The following is a 25,942-nucleotide window of genomic DNA, read 5'->3' as shown; positions in this document are numbered from 1 at the left end:
GGTGGCCCTTAATTGGCCTGCTGAGCCCGCTGGGCGGGCTCAACAAGGTCAATCAAGGGAAAATCGCGCCGATTGGCCGGACGTCGAAGTAGGCGGGTCAAAAACCCGAAAGGGGAAGTCCCGCCTTCATCCCGACAGGTTCGGCAAAATCTACCCCGTTGAGTGAGTGGGCAAATACATGGCAGATGCAGTATAACGTGGATAAATGTGAAGTTATCCAGTTTGGTAGGAAAAACAGAAAGGCAGAGTATTTTTTAAATGGTGATAGATTGGGAATGTTGAGGTACAAAGGGACCTGGGTGTCCTTGTACACCAGTCACTGAAAGCAAACATGCAGGTGCAGCAAGCAGTTAGGAAGGCAAATGGTATGTTGCCCTTCATTGCAAGAGGATTTGAGTACAGGAGCAAGGATGTCTTACTACAGTTATACAGGGCCTTGGTGAAACCACACCTGGAGTAGTGTGTGCAGTTTTGGTCTCTTTACCCAAGAAAGGATATACTTGCCATAGAGGGAGTGCAGCAAAGGCTCACCAGACTGATTCCTGGGATGGCAGGACTGTTGTATGAGGAGAGATTGGGTCGACTAGGCCTGTATTCACTAGAATTTAGAAGAATGAGAGGGGATCTGACAGGGTTAGACAGACTGGATGCAGGGAGGATGTTTCCCCTGGCTGGGGGGTCTAGAACGAGGTGTCACAGTCTCAGGATAAGGGGTAGGACATTTAGGACTGAGATGAGGAGAAATTTCTTCACTCAGAGGGTGGTGAACCTGTGGAATTCTCTACCGCAGAAGACTGTGGAGGCCAAGTCACTGAATATATTTAAGAAGGAGATAGATAGATTTCTAGACACAAAAGGCATCAAGGGGTATGGGGAGAGAGGGGAAATATGGTATTGAGATAGAGGATGAGCCATGATCATATTGAATGGCAGAGCAGGCTGAAAGGGCTGAATGGCCTATTCCTGCTCCTATGTTTCTATGTTTCACACTCCCCCAAAGAACTGCTAGAAGTTGCAGTTTTAGAATGAGCAAAAAACCTAGAATAATTGGAGATATCAGTGATTTAGTGTTTTATTGACAACTAATATTTTAAATCAAATATACAGTACATTATCATTTTTATATAAATTTACATTATACTAAGCTTTCTGTACAGTTTTTTCCTAAATTAGAACATACATAATGTACACTGTACAAATCCTGTGCTCAGTATGAACAGAATGTAAATGTGTTATACAGTGGTAGGAAGTTAGCTTGAATCCATTTATGTCGACTTTAGTCTTGTTTGGATGATGTGTTGCTTTCACATTTTAGGGTAATGTACACTGTACACAAATCTCAAGCTCAGAAATGTTTAAGTGCATGAACATTTGGCCATTTGTTATACAACGGTGCAGCGCTCATGTGATTCTATTTCTGAGTCTTGACCATTGTCTCTGCAGAGGAGAAAATAAAAGAACAATGACAACAAGTATTCACTCAGTGTAGGAAAGTGTGTTTCAAGAGAACCACTTAACACATGCCAGCTAGATGCAGTTCAGCCATACTCAAGCCCTTTGGTTGCTGTGGAATCCTGCCTCCCCATCTCCTGTACTAGATTCTACATCAATTGGCACAGCTAAACTATGCACACCCAAATATGCTCAGTTTTCTGCATGTTGTAATTCATGACTATTGCCCAAGCTAGCCACATCATGCAAAGCACTAAAATCACAGCAGAACTATAGTTTTGTGGCTTAACAGTACCAAAACAAAATGAGTTTTCTTTGCTCTCGCGTCGCCATCACATCAGAAAGTCCTCTCTAAATGATTAATTGGAGGCATCAGCTTAATTCTAGTGAGATATAATTGTGACCAGAATTTCATTCTCTATACATGGTGTGGTATACTTGGATTAAGCCTCTGATCGTGTGTCACCTTGGAGGAGTAGGGCCAAGACTTTACCAGGATACTAGACAGGTCTAATTACAAAAGCAGAGTGTTAAATCGCACACTCCCCTGCAATTCATTGATATGTAGCTGAATTATGTGGAATACTCTCCACTTGCCTGGATGAGTGCAGCTACAACAACACTCAAGAAACTCGACACCATCCAGGACAAAGCAGCCCGCTTGATTGGCACCCCATTCACCACCTTAAACATTCACTCCCTCCACCACCTGCGCACCGTGGCTGCAGTGTGTACCATCTACAAGATGCACTGCAGCAACTCGCCAAGGCTTCTTCGGCAGCACCTCCCAAACCCGCGATCTCTTCCACCTTGAAGGACAAGGGCAGCAGGCGCATGGGAACACCACCACCTCCAAGTTCCCCTCCAAGTCACACAGCATCCTGACTTAGTAGTATATCGCCGATCCTTCATCGTCGCGGGATCAAATTCCTGGAACTCCCTACCTAACAGCACTGTGGGAGTACCATCACCACACGGACTGCAGCGGTTCAAGGCGGCGGCTCAACACCACCTTCTCAAGGGCAACTAGGGATGGGCAATAAATGCTGGCCTTGCCAGCGACGCCCAGATCCCATAAAACAAATTTTAAAAAATTCTCAGGTGAAGGACATCCCCTCTCTTCTCTTGTATGTGTCTATATTGGAGTATTATCAAAAGTTTTTTTTAATGCAGCCTGCAGGAAAGGACCCATTTTTTGATGTCACAATATCTTTTAATTTCTTATGTATTCTGGTATGTAGACTGCCCAAAATATTTGCTTGAGAAATATTGGTTCGGATTTTGCAGTCAGTGGCGAATGAATGGCACTCGCCATTCAGTACACTTGCACTTGCCCACGGACTTTCTGCGGGCTTTTGCACTGCGACTTGCGTTTTTTTTTTAAAGAGTCAAAACAGAGCAGTGCCCTCTACAGGGGATCTGGGACCTGTGTTAACAGGGCAAGCAATGGCGTGTCTCCTTAACCAATCAGATTGAAGAATCCTTACTGAGCCACGCAGAGCCTAAACCAGGGAGTATAAATTCGAATAGTTAATTCAATGTCAAATCATGTACAGAAAGCAAAATAAAGTGAGGGAAAGGGATGGGATTGAGAGAGAGATAAAAGAGACAGAAAAAGTTAAAAAAAAATTATTTTAAAAATTAAACATTTAAAAAAAAATTAAAATCTGAAGGAATGAGACTCCACACTTGTAAAAATTCATTTTCAGTGCCAGAGAGGTTGTTTGGCAGTAATTATGTCTTGTCACGCTGTTAAAAATTCACTTACACTTGAATGGACAAACCCCAACGTTTTCTGGCGTTTTTAGTAGGTAAGTATCGCAACTTCACGCCGTTCCATGTGTTTGAATACCAAGTCTCTCGGTGAGATACTGTTAGATCTTCCGGAGGAGCAAGGCTACGCGGATAGCAACTTACTGATTTCCGTGTTTAACTGCGCATGTGCGGTCGCTGGCAGTTGCTGTCCGATTTGCTCTTTAATAACGGTGAGCGCTGTAACCTCAAAATCCGGGCCTATATAGTCTACTGATGGTGCTATAGTGGTGTTGGCATCAGAAACCCAGGACTCTTTCTGTTGTCCTCAGTCACGGGCACATGGAAGAGGTCAGCTAGGATAGAAAGGCAAAAGCAAGAATGACCTTGTATTTTTCTTTATAAACTCACCGTAAATCTGCAAGTGCTTTCCTGTTCTTCCTTCTAATCTCCTCATCAATTGGGTATAATTTAAAAAGAATCAGTCCAAGTATAATTAGGAAAATGGGCGCTGGAGCAACCAACATCTTCAGGGTGAGGTGCACTGCGTCAGGCTGGGCGCATCCCCGGGTCTGATAACCAGCAAAACTGTGGGAGAAAAAGAAAAGGATAAAAGTTATTCCAGTAATGGTCCAGTACAGTGCCAGGCTGGTCACCAGATAGGCCTCGCCGACCATATTGTAGTTTAGAACAAATCTAGATCGTTAAAATAAAAGACAATTGTCGCTCATTCAAGAATTGACTGGATTTGCTGTCAAGCAAACATTCTTGTTTTAAAAAAAAAAATCATTCATGGGATGTGGGCATCGCTGGCAAAGCCAGCATTTATTGCCCCTCCCTAATTGCCCTCGAGAAGATGGTGAAGATCTTTCTCGTAGCGGTTTGTTACAACTGAGTGGCTTGTTAGGTCATTTCAGAGGGCAGTTAAGAGTCAACCACATTGCTGTGGGTCTGGAGTCACATATAGGCCAGACCAGGTAAGGACAGTAGATTTCCTTCCCTAAAGGACATTAGTGAACTAGATGAGTTTTTATGGCAATCCGGTAGTATCACGGTCACCATTAGTGATGCTAACTTTTTAATTCCAGATTTATTTAATTAACTGAATTTTTTAATTCCCCAGCTGTCGTGGTGAGATTTGTCCAGGCCTCTGGATTACTAGCCCAGTAACATAACCACTCTGCTACTGTACCTCCTGTTGAATTTTACAATGGGGGTGGACAGATTTTGCCTGTAAAAATACACAAGTACATTGAGAAAATGTAACCTTTTAACTGACCATTAGGTAGATTAGAGACAGTCAGTTCTCTGTATATGATGTGTAGATCAATAAACAAAAACTGAATGTAGTGTGTCAGACATGTAATGAGAAAATGCTCTTGGGGCAAAAGAAAATCACGACTGATTCCATATAATACATTAATTACTAATAGACAGGAGTGATTTTAATTGATACGTGATATGGCAAGTTCATCTCCATGCTATATCTCTTCCACTGCATGGACATAATATCATTGTCAAGACACGCAAAAATAATAATTTCACAGAGGCAATTTTGGAACCATTGTATAGATCAATACATTTTATATTTAAAATATATTACTTCCAGTTAACTTATTTAATTACCCCAAGTAGAATACAGTATAAGAGGAACTGTGGGTTAGGCCTAAATCCCACTTGTGCTGCTAACGCTATCTTTGCTTATGAGTTAACAGGTCAGGCCCTAACGTGTTTTTTTTTAATTTGCTTTTGGGAGGCGGGTGAAACTGGCAGAGCCGCTTTTATTGCCCCTCTCTAGTTTCCCCCCACAGCCCCTCATCGTGCACTTAATTGTGAGAGCAAATCAAGGTTACGTACTCGAGGCTCAGGGTGGAGATTCCAAGGGACACTCCAGATGCAAACTTGGTGAAGAAGACATAGAAAGAGTAAAATATTGCTTCATGTCCCACTGACTCTGGGTTCTTCAGTTTGAAATCATCAATGACGTCAGGTAACATAGACCTGTTAAAAGGGCATACAGGAAGTCTGCTTAGCATTGATTGAACTAGAACATTGAGAGAGATGACATGAGTTTTAATTACAGTTTTTAAGCAGCAAAGTATCAGGATACATTTGTAAATGGTGAAATCATCCTAAAAATGGTACCAGGATAGAATTGTTATTATTAATTTCCTGCTAATTGACTACAATTATTGTGAACTTAAAAACAGACAGCACAATAATCTTTTTCATTCTGAAACATTCGTGTCTAAAACTACACTACAGGAATTGCTACATTTCACTAATATTCAGGCTTCTCCATTCATTGTCCACTATGTGTGGGTCACCTGGCAAACAGAAAAGAAGACAAGCTTTCATTTGTAGAGGTTCAAATAATAATTATCTAGATTAATAGCAGTTCCCCAATTTGTTTTTCTACTTTATGTGCAAGAAATGTAATAGACATTCACTGAATGTAGAATTAAGGCACGGATTCTGAAACTAAATGTGATTAATAGTCATGTACAGTAATGATCCTTTCCCCCCAGGAGGGGATGGAATTAATATCCTTTAATGAAGCCAGCATATTTATCTATGTAATTCACGAGCTCTAAACTAAAGGAAAGCATCAGGAGGTAGAATGTCCGTGGAGGGTTTTCTGATCTCCCACCGTGACTTCAGCGGCAGATCGGTGGGAACTTTGGAGAAATTGTGTAAATGGCCATTTACACCATTTCCCCACGGTTTCGACTGATCTCCCACCAAAGTTACGGTGGGAGATTGGGAGAAGCCCCATCGAAATGACTGGCACAAATCTCCAGTTCTGACGAAGGGTCGTCGACCTCAAACGTTAGCTCTGTTTCTCTCTCCACAGATGCTGCCCTGACCAGCTGAGTATTTCCAGCATTTTCTGTTTTTATTTCAGATTTCCAGCATCTGCAGTATTTTGCTCTTTTATTAGTTAGAGTAGAACCTGCTTTAGAGTGGTGCATGCTGGCAGCATGCAGTTATACTGCCGGGTCCTCATCACTCTAAATGTGATTAAATTATTAGCAAAGAGCTGATGAAATAAGTAGGTGACGGCATGTTGCTTGCTAAAAGGCAACGTACTCCATCTGGTGGCTTCACATCTTAGTTACACTGCAGATTTTTCACTGGCGCAACAAACAAAAACTGGGTCATTTGTTTCCAGAATAAGTTCCTCAATTAGTTGGGCTTCCATAAAATACTTGCGTGAGCAGAATTACAAAACCAGTGAATGTAACTGTAAGTTGTTGAGAAACCGTCACTTACCATGGCAACAGGAAAGCAGCAGCGACACTCACTCCCGAGGCAAATGACACAACGTACGCTACGATTAGATTTCTCTGCACCAGAACGTTCAGGATAAGGAATGGGACCGCTGACTGCGAAAGGGGGGGGGGGGGGGGGGTGGTGTGAAAGAAAACATGCACACATTAGAATACGGAGCTCAGAGACACTCCTCAGACGGTTCTGTAAAAACGCACTGGGATTGCACGAAGCAGCGACGATCCAAAAGTAACTGCTCTGGAGTTCCATATCTCCTTTGTAGCTTTGACAATACACAGACACATTGGCCAGGGGTTTCGGATTCTGCGCTCACAGCCCTCGATTTTCCACCCATTAAAGTGAATGGGCATGAAATTGCTGGCTAGTGAAGAAGTGGTGGAAAACCTGGGCCATCATCTAGAGCTAGAGAAATAAATAGGATGCATCCTCAACCTCGCACAAATGTGCCCAGTAAACTGAGCAATCCTGCTCATGATAATATAAAAAGGAACTTTCTCTAAAGTTGATACTTCCTAGAATTCTGCTGACTGGAAGCTTGCAATTTCTTTGTCCGGTGCAATATAGTCATAAGTACAAATGTATCGATTCAGATCATTTGTAAGATTCAAAAATGTAGCTGGGATTGTAGTGGTTAAACACGAGGGCCAGCATTCAGTCAATGGGGCTGGGGCTACTACCCCCATTAAATTAACACCGACGTGGAGGGTGCCTAGTTCAACCTCAGGGTTAAGTCACTAGCTGGAAATCAGCCACTTCAGAATCAGCACTTTGACCTGGCCATATTCTGAAAGAGGGCATGTAGAAAGTGAGGTCTTCAAAAACATTACTAGCTTCCACGTAGGCAACCTGAATTGGTGACACAGTTCAAAACAAAATTTACCAACACAATTTAGATCATTACCAACACAACACTGATATAATATTGGCTATGAACTTTTATAGGTAATGGGTCGTACGCTATCTTGTGTGTTGATGTTTTGGACTAATACACTATGATGTTAAGATTGAAGTCATATAGATTGGTTCAAAGTACATTACAAAGCTATCTAAATTACTTTTCAAAAAACTTTCTGTTCAATGTCCTCATGCTGCATGTATTCGACATAGAATACAGGAGAACAGCAGAACTTGTCTGCAAATAAATCTTTCCTAAATCACAAAGCAAGAGTTTCCTGAAACCGTCTACACTGTGCCAAAATTCAGAGGAAAATTAAAACATGAACTGTTGTCAGATTTGAAATGCTTGGCCCATTAAAGATAATTGGCACCATGTGAAACTAAGTTTGTATTGCGAGAGCTGGATTTGTTCCCAGGCGAGAAAGCAGTATATTAATCCAGCATGCCATACGCGCCAAAACAATTTTTGAACCAGTAAATAATTTTGTTTAAAATTTATAGCTGGCTTGCTTTCAGAACAGGACTCAAGAGGGTGCAGCGGTGGAGGATATCATCTAATAAGCAGAGTTTTCAGTTGCCTTCATTGATGCAGGAAGTGGGAAACTATCACACAGGCTTGGGGTGGACGTGAGGAGACAAGACATAGCATCTGGAGAGACAGCCTGTTACTTTGTGCAACCTACAAGACAATTGTTTTTTTTTAAAAAAGATCGAGGCGCCAACTGTGATCAGGGCAAACCAATTTGGGAAAGGGAGCATCAAACAAGTGCTAGGCCACTTTTTGCATATGGAAAGAGCTACGGGCCCTGGACGCCTCTTTTGATGCCTATACCAATATGGCGAGTGGTGCATTTCCGGCTCGGATTGTGCATGTGCTCGCCGCCAACCATACTGGATGCTTTGGCCTTTGTTTTACACATGTAAAAAACAGGGCAGCATCATCGAATTTCTAGGCCATAATAATAATTTAAAAAAAAAATATATATATATATTAACCAAACTATATGCAAAGATCTGATAAAGCATACTTAATATATACACAGTGGCCAATTTTCAAAAGGGAGAAAAATCCAACTACTTTAACTCATGTATATTTCTTTTGTGCAACGGTAGAATGATGGCTGTTGAAGGTACATAAGCCCTCAGTTCATTCAGCTACATTTAAACAGTGTCCCTGCACCATAGCGAAATAAACAGTACTTTTCATATAATTCAACCTCTGCACCCCGCCAATCCTCAATAACGTTTTTTTTCCCCTGCCCTTTTTCCAAGTTTCTCCGCTATGCTACCTGGAGGGCTGACTCCTCGCTGCTATGCGAGTGCTGGCTGCCCTTTGCTGACTTGCCCAAGCAGCTATTATTCATGTCAGTGAGAAATGGCAGGCCATTCGACCAGAGTCCGATCCAGTCTTCAAAGACCACAGAAACGCACAGCAATCATGAGCAGGAGCTCTGGCTGATTTATCCTGTGTTGAGCTCAGAGTCACTGGGGCAATTGCAGCACTGCCCTGGCAGAGATTAACTTACACAGCACAAACTGAGGGTCCAAGCTTACACTTTCAAATCTAGATCGCTAAACTGCTCACTTACCCCCAGGTTAAAAATTCCAGCAGAACAAATGATTGCTACCCGAGCTGTTGCACATTTGTTTGAATATTGCTTCTGCTGTATTTTCTCGTCATTCGAAACAAATTTTCATTTCCTAATCTCAGACCAAAATGCTTGTGGCTTCTGTCAATAACACTTATCTCCACCAGCAGTAAAGGACAAGATTTAAAAGATGGCAGCCCTCAGAAGCAAACAATAAAACAGCTCACCATTGTACATTTTTAAGCAGTGTGATTAAACTTACCGAAATGCCAACATACACAGCAGTTTTCTTGCCAAATCTGGTCAAAAACCATTGCCAGAAAGGGATGGTCAATGTTGCAGAAAGCTGAAAAACAGTGGAGATACTTCCCATTACATCACAGGACTAGATATGCTGTGTTCAAATCCCATACAGGTGACTCCACCGTAGGAATTTCATCTTCATTACAGCTTACCACGCATTCGTTTGTAAAGTAACACTCAAGTCTTTAAAAGAACCATTTGGGATAAAAACATGCTCATTAGAAAGTGCCATTTTGTTTACAAAAGTAGTAGTGAACAGTGTACTGGTTATGCCAGGGCCTAATGTGCTGACAGCGCCATTCTTACACTCAGTTCAAAATTGGAGTGATTTTCTCCAAAGGGACCACATACGGTTAAACAGCTCACTGAGGCAATTCTATTTTTGACAAAACTATAACTGGATGAAAAATATAAGTATTAATATATGTAAAATTTCAAGCCTGGCTATATAGAAGGTCACTTTCCAATCAGGTTGGTGAGTACATTCAGTGGCAATGCTCCTTTCTGGTTTATTGGTCAATGAAAAACCTTAACCTTCAGCCTGCCAAATCAGAAATACAAATTCATTCCCAATATGGTCAGTCACATGCTGCAAAATGTACAGCATAATTTCCAGCCAACTTGTAATGTGTGTGTGTGTGTGCTTAAGAGGGTATCCAGAACTGGATCATTTAATTACCCTTAGGAAGATGAACAGATTTTACCTATAGGAATTTGTTGAAAACTCATCTATAAAATGTACCTGCCCCAAATAAAGTTTAACATGGCTTTTTTTTAAACCTCAATTTTCCCTTCACTATGTGAATGCTGGCGATCAGTTGAAAGCCTAGACCCCAATAGAATTAGTTCAATACAATTTCCTCTTTCTTCCCATGACCGCGGTCTGTACCCTACCTCTTAGTAAGGATCACTGCCTGCATCCCACCCCTTAGTTTCAATGCAATGCTTTTAACAGGCACTAATCTGCAGCATTCAAAAGGAGGCACCACCGCCCCCTACAACATCTATAACCGCAACAAACTAATGCTGACAGTTACATTGTAAGTTGAACCAAATCCACTCCTCCCAGCAAAAGGCTCTTTGAAAAACAGTTTTCATTCCAAAAACCCTGTGATTGAAATGACCGCTATAAAACTATTACTGTTGAGAAGTGATAATGAAGATCAGAATATTGGAGGATGACTAAACCGTGAAGGTCTCCAACTCTGCTCCAAGGAGCTAACGCGCAAGTGTTCATGCACTTTAGCAGCAAGCTGCCTGTGTCTCAGTGTCCCTTACCCTGAATTTGAATGATCTCTAGGGACCTTTATTCAATTTTGAATTCCACCAGCCACTTTTGAAACCTTTATTTTTACTGAAGCAAGTGTCTATCACTCAGTGAAGTTTGTATAAAAGAATACATATGCACTTCTCCATATCACGACGCCTGGGAAACAGCAGAACAAAGACATTACTGTTCAGCTCAAGGACACCCACACTCTATTCACATTTCACTATCTGCCCAGTACAAATGCTTCTAGTTACAACTGAAAGGAATGCTATTTGCCATGCAAAGTTGTTCATTATAATCTAATGTTACTTAAGCAGCTTTAGAAATTTAGGGAGTTCTATAGACAAAAAAAAACCTAATGCAGCAATATTCTCCAAGTCTGTACACATTCTCTGCTGTTCAAATAATGCTTGCGTTGTAGCCAGCAGCTGCATTTTCTTAATCGCTGGATAAAGCTGCACTTACCAGAATGATAGCCGGATTTCAAGGGTTAAGTTACGCGGAGAGATTACACAAATTAGGGTTGTATTCCCGAGAATTTAAAGGTTATGGGGTGATCTGATGGAAGTTTTCAAGCTGTTAAGGGGAACAGATAGGTTAGATAGAGAGAAACTATTTCCACTGGTTGGGGATTCTGGGACTAGGGGCATTGTCTAAAAATTAGAGCCAGACCTTTCAGAAGTGAAATTAGGAAACACTTCTACACACAAAGGGTGGTAGAAGTTTGGAACTCTCATCTGCAAACAACAATTGATGCTAGATCAATTGTTAATTTAAAATCGGAGATTGATAGCTTTCTGTTAACCAAAGGTATTAAGGGATATGGGCCAAAGGCAGGTATATGGAGTTAGGTCACAGATCAGCCATGATCTCATTGAATGGCGGAGCAGGCTCGAGGGGCTGAATGGCCTACTCCTGTTCCTATGTTCTGTGTTCAATTTTATATCCACCTTTTGTAGAGCATTTTCCTCTCTATCTGACTATAGAAATACCCCAGCATACACTATGGAGCAATTCTCATCAACAGCAGTGGATTAGCAAAGCAGGCTCAGTTTCCCTCGATAGTATTTTTGGTGGATTCATTCAAGACCCGCATACTATTTGGAATTTTCTCATCTCCCTAACTGCTGCTCACACTCTGCCTCTGGTCATGGGCGTGCTGTCTGCACCCTGCTTCCACTAATGGAGGCCCTGGGCAGCACCCTGGCTCCACCAGTGACAGTGCTGCTCACACTCTGCCTCTGCTCAGTTTCAATGTTTTTAATGACAATAGTCTTGCAGCTTTAAAAAAAAAAGGCACTTCTCTCCCTCGCACAGAACGCTCATTATCTCAACAAATACTGACAGTGACATAGTGAACCGATGTACTCCATGAGCAAAAGGATCTATGGTCTCAGAAATGTTGTAAAGGCTTTTTAAACTACAGTTTTGTAACTTCAATGCTGAAGCTGCATCCAAGGAGCAGTTTCCTCTTTCACGCCAAAATACATCCACGACTTCAGTATTGTTCCCTTCCAGGACGTCTCCCTCCTGGGCAGTGCAAACATGCATCTGTTAGGTGATTCTTCTCTCACTGCCAACAACAGCAGCAACCTCCAATCTCTCCCCCAGCAACCTTTCTTATCGTTCTCAATTGCAACAAAGGGTTTGTACCCAAAACACTATCGGGTCTTTTCTCCTTTTAGCTGCTGACCAACAGGCTGTTTATTACTTTATTTATTGATGCTACTGTAGTCAGTGCTTCTTTCAATATTTTTCTCTTTTTTTTGCTCTAACTACAATAACCTGCGTACTCTTCTTCTTCCTGCTTACTTCTGCACAGTTTCCTACTCTGTTTTTTCCCAGGACCTTGAAGCTATGGAATTCTTTACCTCCTTCAATCTTTCCTTTCGCCGACAATCTTCAGGCCTTTAAAACTGAAGCGGAGGTTCACCTAATTACCATTTCCTGATTTACCTCGCCTCCAATTTTAATTTTTCAGTCCTTAGTTTCTCAATTAAAGCAATTATGGAGAAGTGATAATGGAGATCCCACTGATGAAGCATGACTAAGCTGCGAAGGTCTCCAATTCTGCTGTGAGGAACTCATGTTCACGCATTGCAACAGCAAACTCACCACAGCACAAACCGAATATGAAGTTGTTAACATTTAATTCCAGTTTCGGTTGAATTTATTTAACTTATTTGATTTTTACTAGCCATAAGCACAGGGACTGTCCCAGTGGCAATGGTCACTGTCTATTTTATGCTGTGATGATTGAAAGTGCTTGAAAGTAAGATACATACAATCTCAGCCATCACTCAGGCATGCCTCTGATGGCAGAAACGTTTGATAGCACTCCACTTTTGTAATGCTATTAAAACAACTTGCTTCTGGGATTAGATGTGTTGCAGTAGCTAACTGCTTAAATTACAGTCCCTCCTGTACAAAAAAGTGTAGCTTCCAACTCTTACCATGATAACCAGCAGTATATTCTGGAAGTCATTGGGGAATCCCAGTGTGTAAGAGCAGTACAGTGCGTAATTCCCTTCCAGCAGCTAAAAGAAGAACAGTTCATATTTTTGTAAAAATAACCTGGAATACAAATCATGAATATATAATACAGAATAACAAGTATCTGAACCCCTGACTCTCAAGCCGTACATTTCTTTGTGGGAGAGTCAAATTAAAAGTTGGCCTACTTTCTTTCACTCGTCTCACAATTCCTCATTTTAATACTTTGAAATAATTTGATAGGCAAATCTTCAAACAAATTCCCAACTTTTACTGCAGTCATCTATTTATAGATGTCGTCTTCTTCTTAGGCAGTCCCTCGGAACCAAGGATGACTTGCTTCCACATTAAAAATTAGTTCTCAGGTGACCGATGAGTCCAATGCTATCACTCTATCACAGGTGGGGCAGACGGTGGTTGAAGGGGCGGGTGGGTGGGGTGCTTGGGTTGACGTGCCCTGCTTGCGCTTGTCTTCCGCTTGCTCCCGGCGAAGAGACTCAAGGTGTTCGGCGCCTTCCCGGATGCTTCTCCTCCACTTTGTGCGGTCTTGGGCCAGGGGTTCCCAGGTGTCAGTGGAGATGTTGCACTTTTTCAAGGAGGCTTTGAGGGTATCCTTGAAGCATTTCCTCTGCCCACCTGGGGCTCTCTTGCCGTGTCGGAGCTCCAAGTAGAGCGCTTGTTTTGGGAGTCTTGTACATCTACAAGCGCTCTTATAGATGTACCTGCTCCTCATGCAGTGTTATGTGAGGATCTGGCTGGTCAGTAACTCTGATAGTTTCAGCAGTTAGGCATTGGAACTTAGATTTACTGGAACTACAGATTAGTTATAGGTGAATACCTAAGAATGCCACTAATACACTAGCATACAAGTAACTGTTGGTGATATTTGTGATGAATGTTTAACTTTTGTGTGATATTCCTGTGTCTACTCTTTTAAGACAAATAAGATAGTGTCTAAAATACTGCCACATCCACAACTTCCCTTTCCTCGCCAAGGTCCTTGAACATGTGGTCACCACTGCTCATTCTCCCACAAGGCTCTGTTTGAATCGCTAAAATCATGTTTCCTCCCCTTCCACAGCACTGAAACAATCCTAACTAAAGTCATAAATGACATTCTCTGTGACTGCGAACATGGTACATTAGCCCTTCTCATCCTGTTTGACCTTCCTGCAGTCTTCAACTTGATCAAACACACTGTCCTCTTCCAACATCTCTCCTCCATCATCCAGCCGAGTGGGACTGCCCTCACTTACCTATCCGATTGTAGCCACAGCATCTCTAGCAGTAGTTTCTCTTCCTACATTATCACCTCAGAAATCCCCCAAGGATTCATCCTTGGCCTCCTCCTCAAGTACATGCTGCCCCTTGGCAACATCATCCACAGGTCTGCTTCCACATGTATACTGATGACACCCAGTCTACCTCTCCGTCATCTCTCTCAACCCCTCCATTGCCTCAATGCTATCAGGCTTCTTGTCCAACATTCTGCCTGGGATGAGCCGTAATTTCCTCCAGCTAAACACTGGGGTAGACCTATGCTATGGTCCTTGGCTCCCCCCTGGCATAAACACCATATCCTCACCTGACTCCTTCACACTTCCTGGTTACTGCATCAGAGGGAAACAGACTGTTTACAACCTCAACATCCTGTTTTGGCATAGAGCTGAATGTTCAACCCCATATCTCTCCATCACAAATACTGCACCAGCAACCCTTCTGTACTTCACTTAAGCGCCTCAACCAGCATGGAGATGGTTTAACATCTAAACTACACAGGATCACATTTAGCAAGAACTATTTGGGATTTTTTTTGGACATTCTGTTCAGAAATACTATTCTTACCATAAAAGCCAATGACGTAAACAGGAAGCCAATGATCAGCTTCACATAAGGCCCATGGCTCATGACAAGTTTCAATCCTTTCCAAAAGGAGTACGATTTCTGTGCCTTTCTGTTGCGTGGCTCTAGAGACAAAAATAAAAGCTTTAATCTAAAAAGTTAAAATCAGTTGTAGAGTGAAATTCTCTGCTACCTTATCAAGGCCTTACTGCAATATTATAGGTGGTTTACTTTACTGCAGTGTGCTAGGATCCCTATACTATTCATTTCTCTCGACCTCCCTTCTTAGTTTTTTTACTCAAGTTTAGGTTCCCTAGTAAAAAGGCGACTTAGTCCTTTGTCTATGCCATCTTCAATTCAGGAGGTTTAAATGTTTGCCAGAGACTCAGGTTGAAGATGACATCCCACAGGGAAAAGAGCCAGATACCTACTTAGTACCTCTCCCTTGATGTTTAAGCTGGAACCAGGAATTCACTGCAAGAGGGCTTATATGGATCTTTCTATTTTAGACAGAGATGTTTATAATGCCATAAAAGCAGCTTCCATAGTTTGGGCACCCACAATATGCAACTCTATTAAAGTCACATTTTCTTCATCAGCAATAATTTCCTGTTTTTGCAAGGTACACTTTCTCTAATTTTTAGGTCTCCTGAACTATGCATTGCTCTTTGATGAGCAGGAAAGACCGTCAGGATGTGGTCACGTATGTTGACATAATTTGGGTCAATGGCAAGAAAGATGACAAAGTTAACATTCATTAAACTTACTGATGAATTATCTTCCCTTTGGGTGAAGTCATATTGTTCTGCTCATCAGTTCACATGACAACCAAGAGGAGAAATGGATCTCAAGCAAAAAAGGTTGAAAATTAACCCTTTACAAAAGCTCAGCTCTTCTTTCTCCCCCAAATGGATCAATATATAGATATGAGTGATGAGAGAGTGAAGCAGTTGGTTTGGGTAGAAATGGAGGAAGTTGCAGAAACACACCATCCTGACTTGGAAATATATTGCCGTTCTTTCATCGTCGCTGGATCAAAATCCTGGAACTCCCTCTCTAACAGCACTGTGGGTGTACCTTCACCACACGGACTGCAGCGGTTCAAGGCGGCGGCTCACCACCACCTTCTCAAGGGCAATTAGGGATGGGCAATAAATGCTGGCCTTGCCAGCGACACCCACATCCCATGAATGAATATTGAAAAAAAGCTACTAGATACCAAAAAAGAATGAACTTGCATTTACACAGCATCTTTTATGACGTGAGGATGTCCCAAAGTGCTTCATAGCCAATGAAGTACTTTTGAATTATTATAGTCATATCACAGAATAGTATGTCATTTTCAAATGAAAAACCATGATGAAAATAATCATTAGAAATTACAATTCACACTGTTCTCATGCAAATGCTTAGAGGAAAGTACTCATACATAATTTCCTTCTGTGCTATTTTAAAACAGGTGCTAACCCATATTAAAATAGCTCACGGAATAATTTAGCATGCGTGCTAAACATTCATATGAACAGCTCCGATTGTAATTTCTATGCCAATACAACTCACTTGCACTTTTATCCTAATATACAACCCCCTCTTAGAAATTACTGCACTAGATCTTGAAAACCATTTCTCCAGTTCTACAATATCAACAACATTCTATTGGGACATAAAAGGGGATTAGAACTATAGAGAAATTGGTTTGGTATGTTGGAATTCTACAGTGAGGCTGGTGCCATTGAAATTAGTTCTCTAATAAGATGAAGTAGAAAGCAAGTTCGACAGCTCTGTACTGCTCCTTATCACAAGTATCTCCAATCTGGAATGGTTACTAGGATCAGGAAATGAGCTGTTTGTCTGCTTGCATCTTTCCCCTACCCTTGGCAGAATGCTTAGTTTATCTGTCCCAGGATCGGAAGGTAATGAGATTATCTATGTACGATGTTCTAGTTCAGGAGGAACAAACAAGCTTAGATCAGTTTGCCAAACAACACAATAAATGTACATTGCTGCCAGTTCATGTTGCGAAAATGATGCCTGGTTGTTTTTCAACTCCCTGCCACCCCATCCCGCCTTCCCCCCACCAAACATAAAGTTTTCCAAACACGTCCTCGTGAAGACAGTGCTGCCACCCATCCAGTACTTTTTGTCACCTTCCTTCATGTTTAATTCTTTGCACTCAGTTTGGGATGACAGAAAGGAAGTGGAAGCATTTCATTACCTGCTCAGTGCTGCTTTGACAGCCCAGGCAAGATCAGCCATGCAGCGAATGTGGGGGAACAGCTTTACGTTAACATTTTAGACTGAAATAACAGTACACTATACATAACGGGGCAGCCCCATAACCTACACCGACTGTGGGCGAACAAAGTATTTGACTCGGCCTTTAATCATTAAGATGGAATAAATACTTGATTAAATATATACTAGCTTGGGCTAGTGCAATAAAACCAAAGCGTTCTTGGAAGTGATCACAATAACTGCTCTTTTTGAATCAAAATCCACTATGGATACTGTAATGATATCAGCAAATAGAGATGGTATTTGCCTGTTCGTATATGATGCCTTAATAGCATGTTTGCATGTATTGATTGCTTGTGCCTGACCAGCAGAGGGCATGTGACCGAGACAAGCAAGGCAGTGAAGTTTAGTTTCAGTTTCGTTCTAGATGCATCACTAGCATGATGTCTCCTGTAAATGCTGTATAAAGAGTTGAACAGACTTTAGATTAAAAGACATTCTCTTTCATAAATGTCTTGTCATTGAACCCACAAAGAAATCAATACATGGTGTCAGAAGTGATTGAAAGAGATGAAGAGAAAAAATCTGAAGTTAAATCAGCTCTCCACAAATTAGCAAGCCAAAAGAGAACATCGTTGCTTACCATTGGAGAATAGCTAATGAAGTGAAAAAATGGAAGGTTTACACCCACCGGGGACGCTTCAGTTGACAGGTAATGTGGCTGAAAATTGGAGGAGATTCAAACAACGTGTGGGGTTGTATTTAGCGGCAATCGGAGCTGACGAGAAAAGTAATAAAAAGAAATCGTCACTGTTCTTACATGTCGTGGGTGATGAAGCGCTGGAGGTGTATAATAACTTCACATTCGCTGCTAATGGAGACAAAATGAAGCTAGATAAAATAATGGAACAGTTTGAGGCCTACTGCATACCTAAACGTAACGTGACGTTTGAGAGGCACAGATTTTTCACATGTGTACAGAAAATGGGTGATACTATTGATCAGTATGTGACTGAACTGAGAAACAGAAGCAAATCGTGTGAATTTGGGGGACTGACAGACTCGCTGATAAAAGACAGAATGGTGTGTGGTATTCCAGATAATGGTCTAAGGGAAAGACTGCTAAGAGAGCAAGATCTAGACCTGGGAAAAGCCATAGCACTGTGTAAGGCTACAGAGACTGTGAAGTTGAAGGCAAAGGAGCTGTTCAGTAACAGTAGCTGCAGTGAAAAAGAACGGATACAAACCGTTTAACAAAACGAGCGCCAATGTGAAAAAAGAGGCGTGGCCAGCGAACGAAAATGAAAGGGACAATCGAAAGTCATGTAGTCGATGCGGTACACAGCATCCACCAAAAAAGTGTCCAGCATATGGTAAAACATGCAATACTTGCAACAAGAACAACCATTATGCCCGTTGCTGTAAGAACCAAGCGCAACAAAGCAAGGTCCATACAGTAGATGAAAGCGAGATAGAGGAGTTCAATGTAGATGTTGTGTCTGAAAACAAAAAAGAAGAGACTGGATGTTGACACTAAAAGTGAATGACATACACATTCCATTTAAATTGGATACTGGAGCACAAGTTAATGTGATATCAGAGACTGATTTTAAGAAAATTAGACCCAGACCAAAGATACATGGAATAAAAGTGAAAGTGACAGGATACTCAGGTACTGAAATACCAGTGAAAGGAAGATGCATTGTCAAAGTAACACACAAGGACAGAGAGCACACGCTAGCATTAATCATGGTGCCAAAGGATGTGCAAGCCATACTAGGTTTAAAAGCCTGCGAGAGACTGAACCTGGTAAAGAGAGTCCTCGTTGTGGAAAGCGAAGGAGAGACAGTCTATGATGAACTCATGAAAGAGTACAAAGACCTATTTGAGGGTCTAGGCTGCATTCCAGGAGAACACACGATCAGAGTAGATAAAAGTATGACACCGGTCATACATCCATGCAGAAAAGTTCCGTTTGCTCTTCAAAAGCAACTGAAGGCAGAGTTGGACAGGATGGAAAGCCTGAACGTGATTCAGAAGATAGATGAGCCAACTGAGTGGGTGAGTTCCCTCGTCGTTGTGGACAAAAAGAATGGAAAGCTCAGAATTTGCCTGGATCCAAGAGAGCTAAACAGAGCAATAAAGAGAGAGCACTTCAAGCTTCCTACACGTGAGGAAATCATGTCACAGTTTGCAAATGCAAAGTATTTCAGCAAGTTAGATGCATCATCAGGATTTTGGCAGATGAAGCTGGACGAGGCAAGTTCAAGACTGTGCACGTTCAACAGTCCATTTGGCAGATACAGATTCCTAAGGTTACCATTTGGCATTGCCTCAGCTCCTGAAGTGTATCACAAAACTATTCATATGATCTATGAGCACCTGAAGGGAGTTGATACATCAATGGATGACATCATAGTATGGGGAACCACGAGAACTGAGCATGACGAGAGACTGAAAAAAGTGCCGGAAGCAACAAGGAAAACAAACCTGAAGCTGAATAGAGAGAAATGCCAGCTCGGGGTGACAGAACTGACATTCGTGGGAGATATCCTTAGCAGTGAGGGCATCAGACCAGATCCCAGAAAGGTGTCCGCCATTGAGAATATGCCAAAGCCACAATGCAAAAAGGACGTGCAGAGGTTTAATGGAATGATCAACTACATGGGTAAATTCATATCCAACCTCTCAGAAAAGATGGCGCCACTGAAACGACTAACTGAAAAGAACATAGAATGGGAATGGAATCATGAGCATGAGAAGTCATGGAGCAATCTAAAGAAACTGCTCACAGAGGAACCAGTTCTGAGGTTTTATGACCCAGCGAGACCCATCAAGATATCATCAGATGCATCACAGAGTGGGCTCGGTGCCGTTCTTCTGCAACAATATGACTACTGGCAACCTATTGCATATGCATCGCGCTCAATGACAGACGCGGAGACGCGATATGCTCAAATAGAAAAGGAGCTGCTCAGCATCACATACGCCTGTGAAAGATTTCACCAGTTTGTGGCAGGACAAGCAATCAGTGTAGAGACTGACCATAAGCCCTTGATTGCATTGTTCCAAAAGCCACTAAATAGCTGTCCGCTTAGAATACAAAGAATGATGATCAGGCTGCAACGCTATACACTGAATGTTGCGTACACACCGGGTAAGCTGATGTATACAGCAGACACGTTGTCCAGAGCTGTTGACCCAAGTGAGCCCGCAAACATCACAATGGATGAAAAAGTGAACGCCTACGTGGACATGATCACAAGTGCACTGCCCATAGCAGATGCAAAAATGGAGCTCAAAGACTGAGACAAACAAAGATGAAACAATGAGACGACTGAGGAAAAGCATCTTGGATGGATGGCCCAACATGAAGCAAGACTGCTCACCTGACATGGCAGAGTACTGGAACTGCAGGGCGGAACTATCAGTGGTCGAAGACATCATCTACAAAGGGAGTAAAATAGTTATCCCAAAGAGTCTGAGAAAAGAGATGTTAAAAAAGATCCATGGAGGACATCTGGGAATCGAAAAGTGTAAGAAAGGAGCACGAGAGGTGATGTACTGGCCACGAATCAACCAAGATGTGACAAATGAGGTGTCAAACTGCACAATATACCTGAAATATCAAGCAAGCAATCCGGTAGAACCACTAAAGCCACACCCAGCGCCAGACAGACCTTACCAGAAGGTAGGCGCTGACCTATTCGTATGTCAAGGGAAGGACTATCTTGTAGTCACAGACTATTACTCCCTGTATCCAGAGGTTTGTAGACTGCACACCACCACTGCAAATGCTGTGATAACATGTATGAAAGCCATATTCTCCAGACATGGCGTGGCAAGCGAGGTCTTCACAGACAACGGACCTCAATTTTACAATGTAAGTTTCCGACACTTTGCCAGAGTGGGACTTTGTCCACACAACGTCAAGTCCTCACTATCCACAGTCCAATGGACGAGTGGTAAAATCAGTCCAGACAGTGAAAAGACTGATGTACAAGGCAAAAGACAGTGGAACTGACTTCTACCAAAGCATGCTTGTATACCGCACAACGCCGCTCGAGTGTGGTAAGTCACCAGCCCAACTCCTTATGGGACGTCAGCTAAGGTCAAACCTACCCATCCCGGAGAACCTCCTGAAAACAAAAGAGGGGGAGAAAGTGAGGAAGTTCAAAGAACAGAAAGAAAAGCAAAAGTACTACTATGACAGAGGAACACAAAACCTACCTGAACTCCACACTGGTGACCAAGTAAGGTTGAAAGACAAAACAAACACATGGACTCAGAAGGGAACTGTCCTGAGTGAAGTTCAACCAAGATCATACACCATTCAGACAGATGAGGGTGCTGTTCTGAGAAGAAATCGTCGAGATCTTCTCATGGGACCAGCCACAGCAGGTCAAGAGACTGATACTGTTGAACAACCTGATCACACAGCTGAGAACCAATCATCTGAGGCAACAACTCAGATTCAAGGACAATCAATCAGAAAATCCTCAAGACACGTGAAGCCACCTGAGAGACTCATTGAGCAAATTTAAAGACTATTGTTATAGAAGGAAGTAATGTTATCTTATTCTTTCTTCAAGTTCTAGTGTATTGACATATTTCATGTGAACACACAAAGCAAGGTTAAAAAACCTTGATCATGATGATAATGTAAGTTCATTAAGTGTTACAGTTAAAATGCAGATTAATACAAAGAAAACATGTTGTTAGTTAAAAGTAAAATACTTTTGTTTTAAGAAAAGGAGATGTAATGATATCAGCAAATAGAGATGGTATTTGCCTGTTCGATTATGATGCCTTAATAGCATGTTTGCATGTATTGATTGCTTGTGCCTGGCCAGCAGAGGGCATGTGACCGAGACAAGCAAGGCAGTGAAGTTTAGTTTCAGTTTCGTTCTAGATGCATCACTAGCATGATGTCTCCTGTAAATGCTGTATAAAGAGTTGAACAGACTTTAGATTAAAAGACATTCTCTTTCATAAATGTCTCGTCATTGAACCCACAAAGAAATCAATACAGATACAAATTCAGCAATTGCCTGACATCACAATATGGGTACGTGGGCTGTATTGTGGAACCTTGTGCTCCAATGCCTCTGACCTCATTCGCACTCCCGTACAGTTATCTTTTATCCGATTTACATCACCTGCTGCTGGAAGAAGAAGAAAAGTAGCAGCTAAACTAAGTAGGAGAAAACCAGCTATGAGGGGTTGTGAGTAAACTGGAGGGCAGGAAAACAGGGGCCATAATGTTCTCCTACCTGCTGGCTTGGAAAACTGGTCCTAAGAAAGTTTTGCAATGCTGGCAGGAACACATTTCTAACTCCACCTATTTAATATTGATTTAGACATAAAGAAGTGAATTGGCCACTCCCAGGAGATGGCTTTGCTAGGGGTGGGGTAGATGATACATGAGGTTGCACTGGGCTTTTTGGGCCTGCTGTTCTGTTCTCCTCCTTCTTTATAAGTGGCTCCTATTACTGAAAGAGTCCACAGCATTGCCTATTTGTTTAATCTTTTGTACCAGGAGGTCATGACCTTTTTTTTAAACAAATAGTTACTTTGTGATTTCCTGTTAAAGTCAAAGTCTGTTGCCCAATTAAAAACTGCGAGGAATTAAAAAGAGCCATGTGTGGAGGAACTTTTTATGCTTCCTTGATCAAATATAACTCAATTATCAGAAGGTGAACAGTTTGTGTTTGTTTTGGGAGGATGTAGGACTTCATGTACTTTTCCTAAGAGTTCAAAAGGACCATCTCATCCCAGCCCTGTGTAAAGAAACCAAAAGCTTACTGAATGCAAGCTAATGAGAGTTTCTTTTTTTAAGTGCTCACTTTCAACCTTGTGGAACGCAAAAGGTTGCACTCTAACTCTGAATGTCATAAATGGCATTACGCAGGAATTAGATAAATACTTGAAGGGGAGGGAATTTTCAGGACTATGGGGAAGAGCAGAGGAGTGGGACTAATTCAGTAAAACAGTCCATCACTGGGATAATCTAAACCATGATATCTTTATGCCTTATCCTTCATTTATTACAATCACTGGACATCTTTAGAATATTTTACTTCTTAAAGTAAACATAGTTTAAAACTAACAATAGCAGTCAGGCCTGTAGCAGAACAAGAGATACACGATGAGAACTAGCTGATCTGGCTCCCTGACCCTAATGCATGAATTCAAAAATCTTGTCCTCATTTACAAATCCCTCTAAAGCCTCACTGTGCCCTCTCTCTATAACCTTCTCCAGCCCTACATTCTAGCCCACCTTTCCATCTCCGGCCTCTATTACATTGCCCCTTCGCCTTCTGCTCTACCACTATTTCGGTGCTACACTTGAACTCACTTCCTAAAACTCTCCAACTTGCTGCCACTCTCCCCACATTCAAAAGCCTCTTTAAAATTTGCTTCTTTGATACAGCCTCCAGTCAGTTTCACTAAATCTACTAACGCTTGGCATCTCTACGTGTCTCTGTGAAGCACCTTTGAACATTTTTTTTGTAGTTGTTTGTTGCTGACTTATCCTAACATGCTGACAATGTTTCAGGACAGTTTCTGTGCAATTTTTAATGCCTCTGTAAAGTTGATCACATTTGGATGGGAGTGGGGGTGGAGGTGGTGCTGCAGGTTGGAGTCAAATACATAGGAGAAAGCACTGCCGCTCGGGAGCAGAAAGGCGGGGAAGGGAGGGGGAGAGGGGGGGAAGGGAGGGGGAGAGGGGGGGAAGGGAGGGGGAGAGGGGGGGAAGGGAGGGAGAGAGGGGGGAAGGGAGGGAGAGAGGGGGGAAGGGAGGGGAAGGAAGGAAGGGAGAGAGGGGAAGGAAGGAAGGAAGGAGGGGGAGGAAGGAGGGAGGGGGAGGAAGGAAGGAAGGAGGGAGGGGGAGGAAGGAAGGAAGGAGGGAGGGGGAGGAAGGAAGGAAGGAGGGAGGGGGAGGAAGGAAGGAAGGAAGGAGGGAGGGGGAGGAAGGAAGGAAGGAGGGAGGGGGAGGAAGGAAGGAAGGAAGGAGGGAGGGGGAGGAAGGAAGGAAGGAGGGAGGGGGAGGAAGGAGGGAGGGGGAGGAAGGAAGGAGGGAGGGGGAGGAAGGAAGGAGGGAGGGGGAGGAAGGAAGGAGGGAGGGGGAGGAAGGAAGGAGGGAGGGGGAGGAAGGAAGGAGGGAGGGGGAGGAAGGAAGGAGGGAGGGGGAGGAAGGAAGGAGGGAGGGGGAGGAAGGAAGGAGGGAGGGGGAGGAAGGAAGGAGGGAGGGGGAGGAAGGAAGGAGGGAGGGGGAGGAAGGAAGGAGGGAGGGGGAGGAAGGAAGGAGGGAGGGGGAGGGAGGAAGGAAGGAAGGAAGGAAGGAAGGAAGGAAGGAAGGAAGGAGGGAAGGAAGGAGGGAAGGAAGGAGGGAAGGAAGGAGGGAAGGAAGGAGGGAGGGAGGGGGAGGGGGAGGAAGGAAGGAAGGAGGGAGGGGGAGGAAGGAAGGAGGGAGGGGGAGGAAGGAAGGAGGGAGGGGGATGAAGGAAGGAGGGAGGGGGATGAAGGAAGGAGGGAGGGGGATGAAGGAAGGAGGGAGGGGGAGGAAGGAAGGAGGGAGGGGGAGGAAGGAAGGAGGGAGGGGGAGGAAGGAAGGAGGGAGGGGGAGGAAGGAAGGAGGGAGGGGGAGGAAGGAAGGAGGGAGGGGGAGGAAGGAAGGAGGGAGGGGGAGGAAGGAAGGAGGGAGGGGGAGGAAGGAAGGAGGGAGGGGGAGGAAGGAAGGAAGGAAGGAAGGAAGGAAGGAAGGAAGGAGGGAAGGAGGGAAGGAGGGAAGGAGGGGGAGGAAGGAGGGAGGGGGAGGAAGGAGGGAGGGGGAGGAAGGGGGAGGAAGGAAGGAGGGAGGGGGAGGAAGGAAGGAGGGAGAGGAAGGAGGGAGGGAGGGGGAGGAAGGAGGGAGGGGGAGGAAGGAGGGAGGGAGGGAGGGAGGGAGAGGAAGGAGGGAGGGAGGGAGAGGAAGGCAGGCGGGAGGGAAAGGAAGGCAGGCGGTAGGGAGGGAAAGGAAGGCGGGCGGGAGGGAGGGAAAGGAAGGAAAAGAAAAAGTTTTGAATTTTCTTTGAAAGAACATCGAACTATTTCTGGAAGCTTTTTATAAGAAAAAGTCGGATGACTTATAAACCTGTCGTTAACTAGTAGCCAATTATAAAATGGTCACAGTGACAGGCGAGCTTTATACATAAACCTGGAATGTAAAGTGCTTGCTATTGAATGTAGTACCATTTCACTTTGGAAAGATAAATACAAAAATCTACTAGTATTTTTTGAATGTAGCTTGAATGAATATTATTATAGTGACATGTTTAAACACAGACAGTACTTACCCGCTCTTTCCTGGACTCCAGCAAACAAAATTATGGTGCAGAGAATATACACTCCACCAATAACTCCAGCTGCTATCATGTATGCACTTTTCTGTACAAAAAGAGAAGGCGGCACTGGTCATCCATGGTATTCCAGAAAAGTATATCTAAATGATTAATTCCTATTTTTATACATGTAGAAATCCAATATTCAGTGTGGATTGGCCTTTGGAGAACATAGCGGTGACACAATGGTCTCGATTTTAACTCTCTCCGCCTGTGGAAACCAGCCGGGGGACAGTTATGAGGGCAGAAACTTACTCCTCTGATCCCACTGCCTTTCCACCATGTCCCACTGTTAATCTGCTCTTCTCACCAGGAGAGCGGACAACCACAGGAAGGCAGCTGGATCCTGTTTAAATATGCAGATCCGGGTTCGATGACTTCATTGGGATCTGATCTGCAGTTTTAGTCCGAGGCTAAGAGGAGGAGCAGTGATG

The 25,942-nt window shown here is 43.1% G+C and overlaps 1 protein-coding gene across 1 annotated transcript in view; it reads right to left on the bottom strand.

Annotated features, from left to right (window-relative positions):
* Positions 1-1,056: 1,056 nt before the first annotated feature.
* The window catches only part of mfsd2ab (MFSD2 lysolipid transporter A, lysophospholipid b), an 85,794-nt gene continuing 60,908 nt past the window's right edge, over positions 1,057-25,942 (bottom strand). The window contains exons 7-14 of the mRNA XM_085962676.1: positions 25,464-25,554; positions 14,893-15,014; positions 13,008-13,091; positions 9,244-9,327; positions 6,478-6,590; positions 5,062-5,205; positions 3,616-3,792; positions 1,057-1,437 (exon numbers count right to left, since the gene is read on the bottom strand). Coding sequence (XP_085818802.1) covers positions 1,383-1,437; positions 3,616-3,792; positions 5,062-5,205; positions 6,478-6,590; positions 9,244-9,327; positions 13,008-13,091; positions 14,893-15,014; positions 25,464-25,554 — 870 coding nt within the window. The 3' untranslated portion in view covers positions 1,057-1,382. The remainder of the gene's footprint in view (positions 1,438-3,615; positions 3,793-5,061; positions 5,206-6,477; positions 6,591-9,243; positions 9,328-13,007; positions 13,092-14,892; positions 15,015-25,463; positions 25,555-25,942) is intronic.

This window comes from Somniosus microcephalus, chromosome 20 (genome assembly GCF_052327205.1).
Source record: "Somniosus microcephalus isolate GS21.2 chromosome 20, FLI_Smic_1.0, whole genome shotgun sequence".
Taxonomy (NCBI): domain Eukaryota; kingdom Metazoa; phylum Chordata; class Chondrichthyes; order Squaliformes; family Somniosidae; genus Somniosus; species Somniosus microcephalus.
The sequence above is the reverse complement of the archived record's forward strand: the minus strand, read 5'-3'. Positions and strand labels throughout refer to the sequence as shown.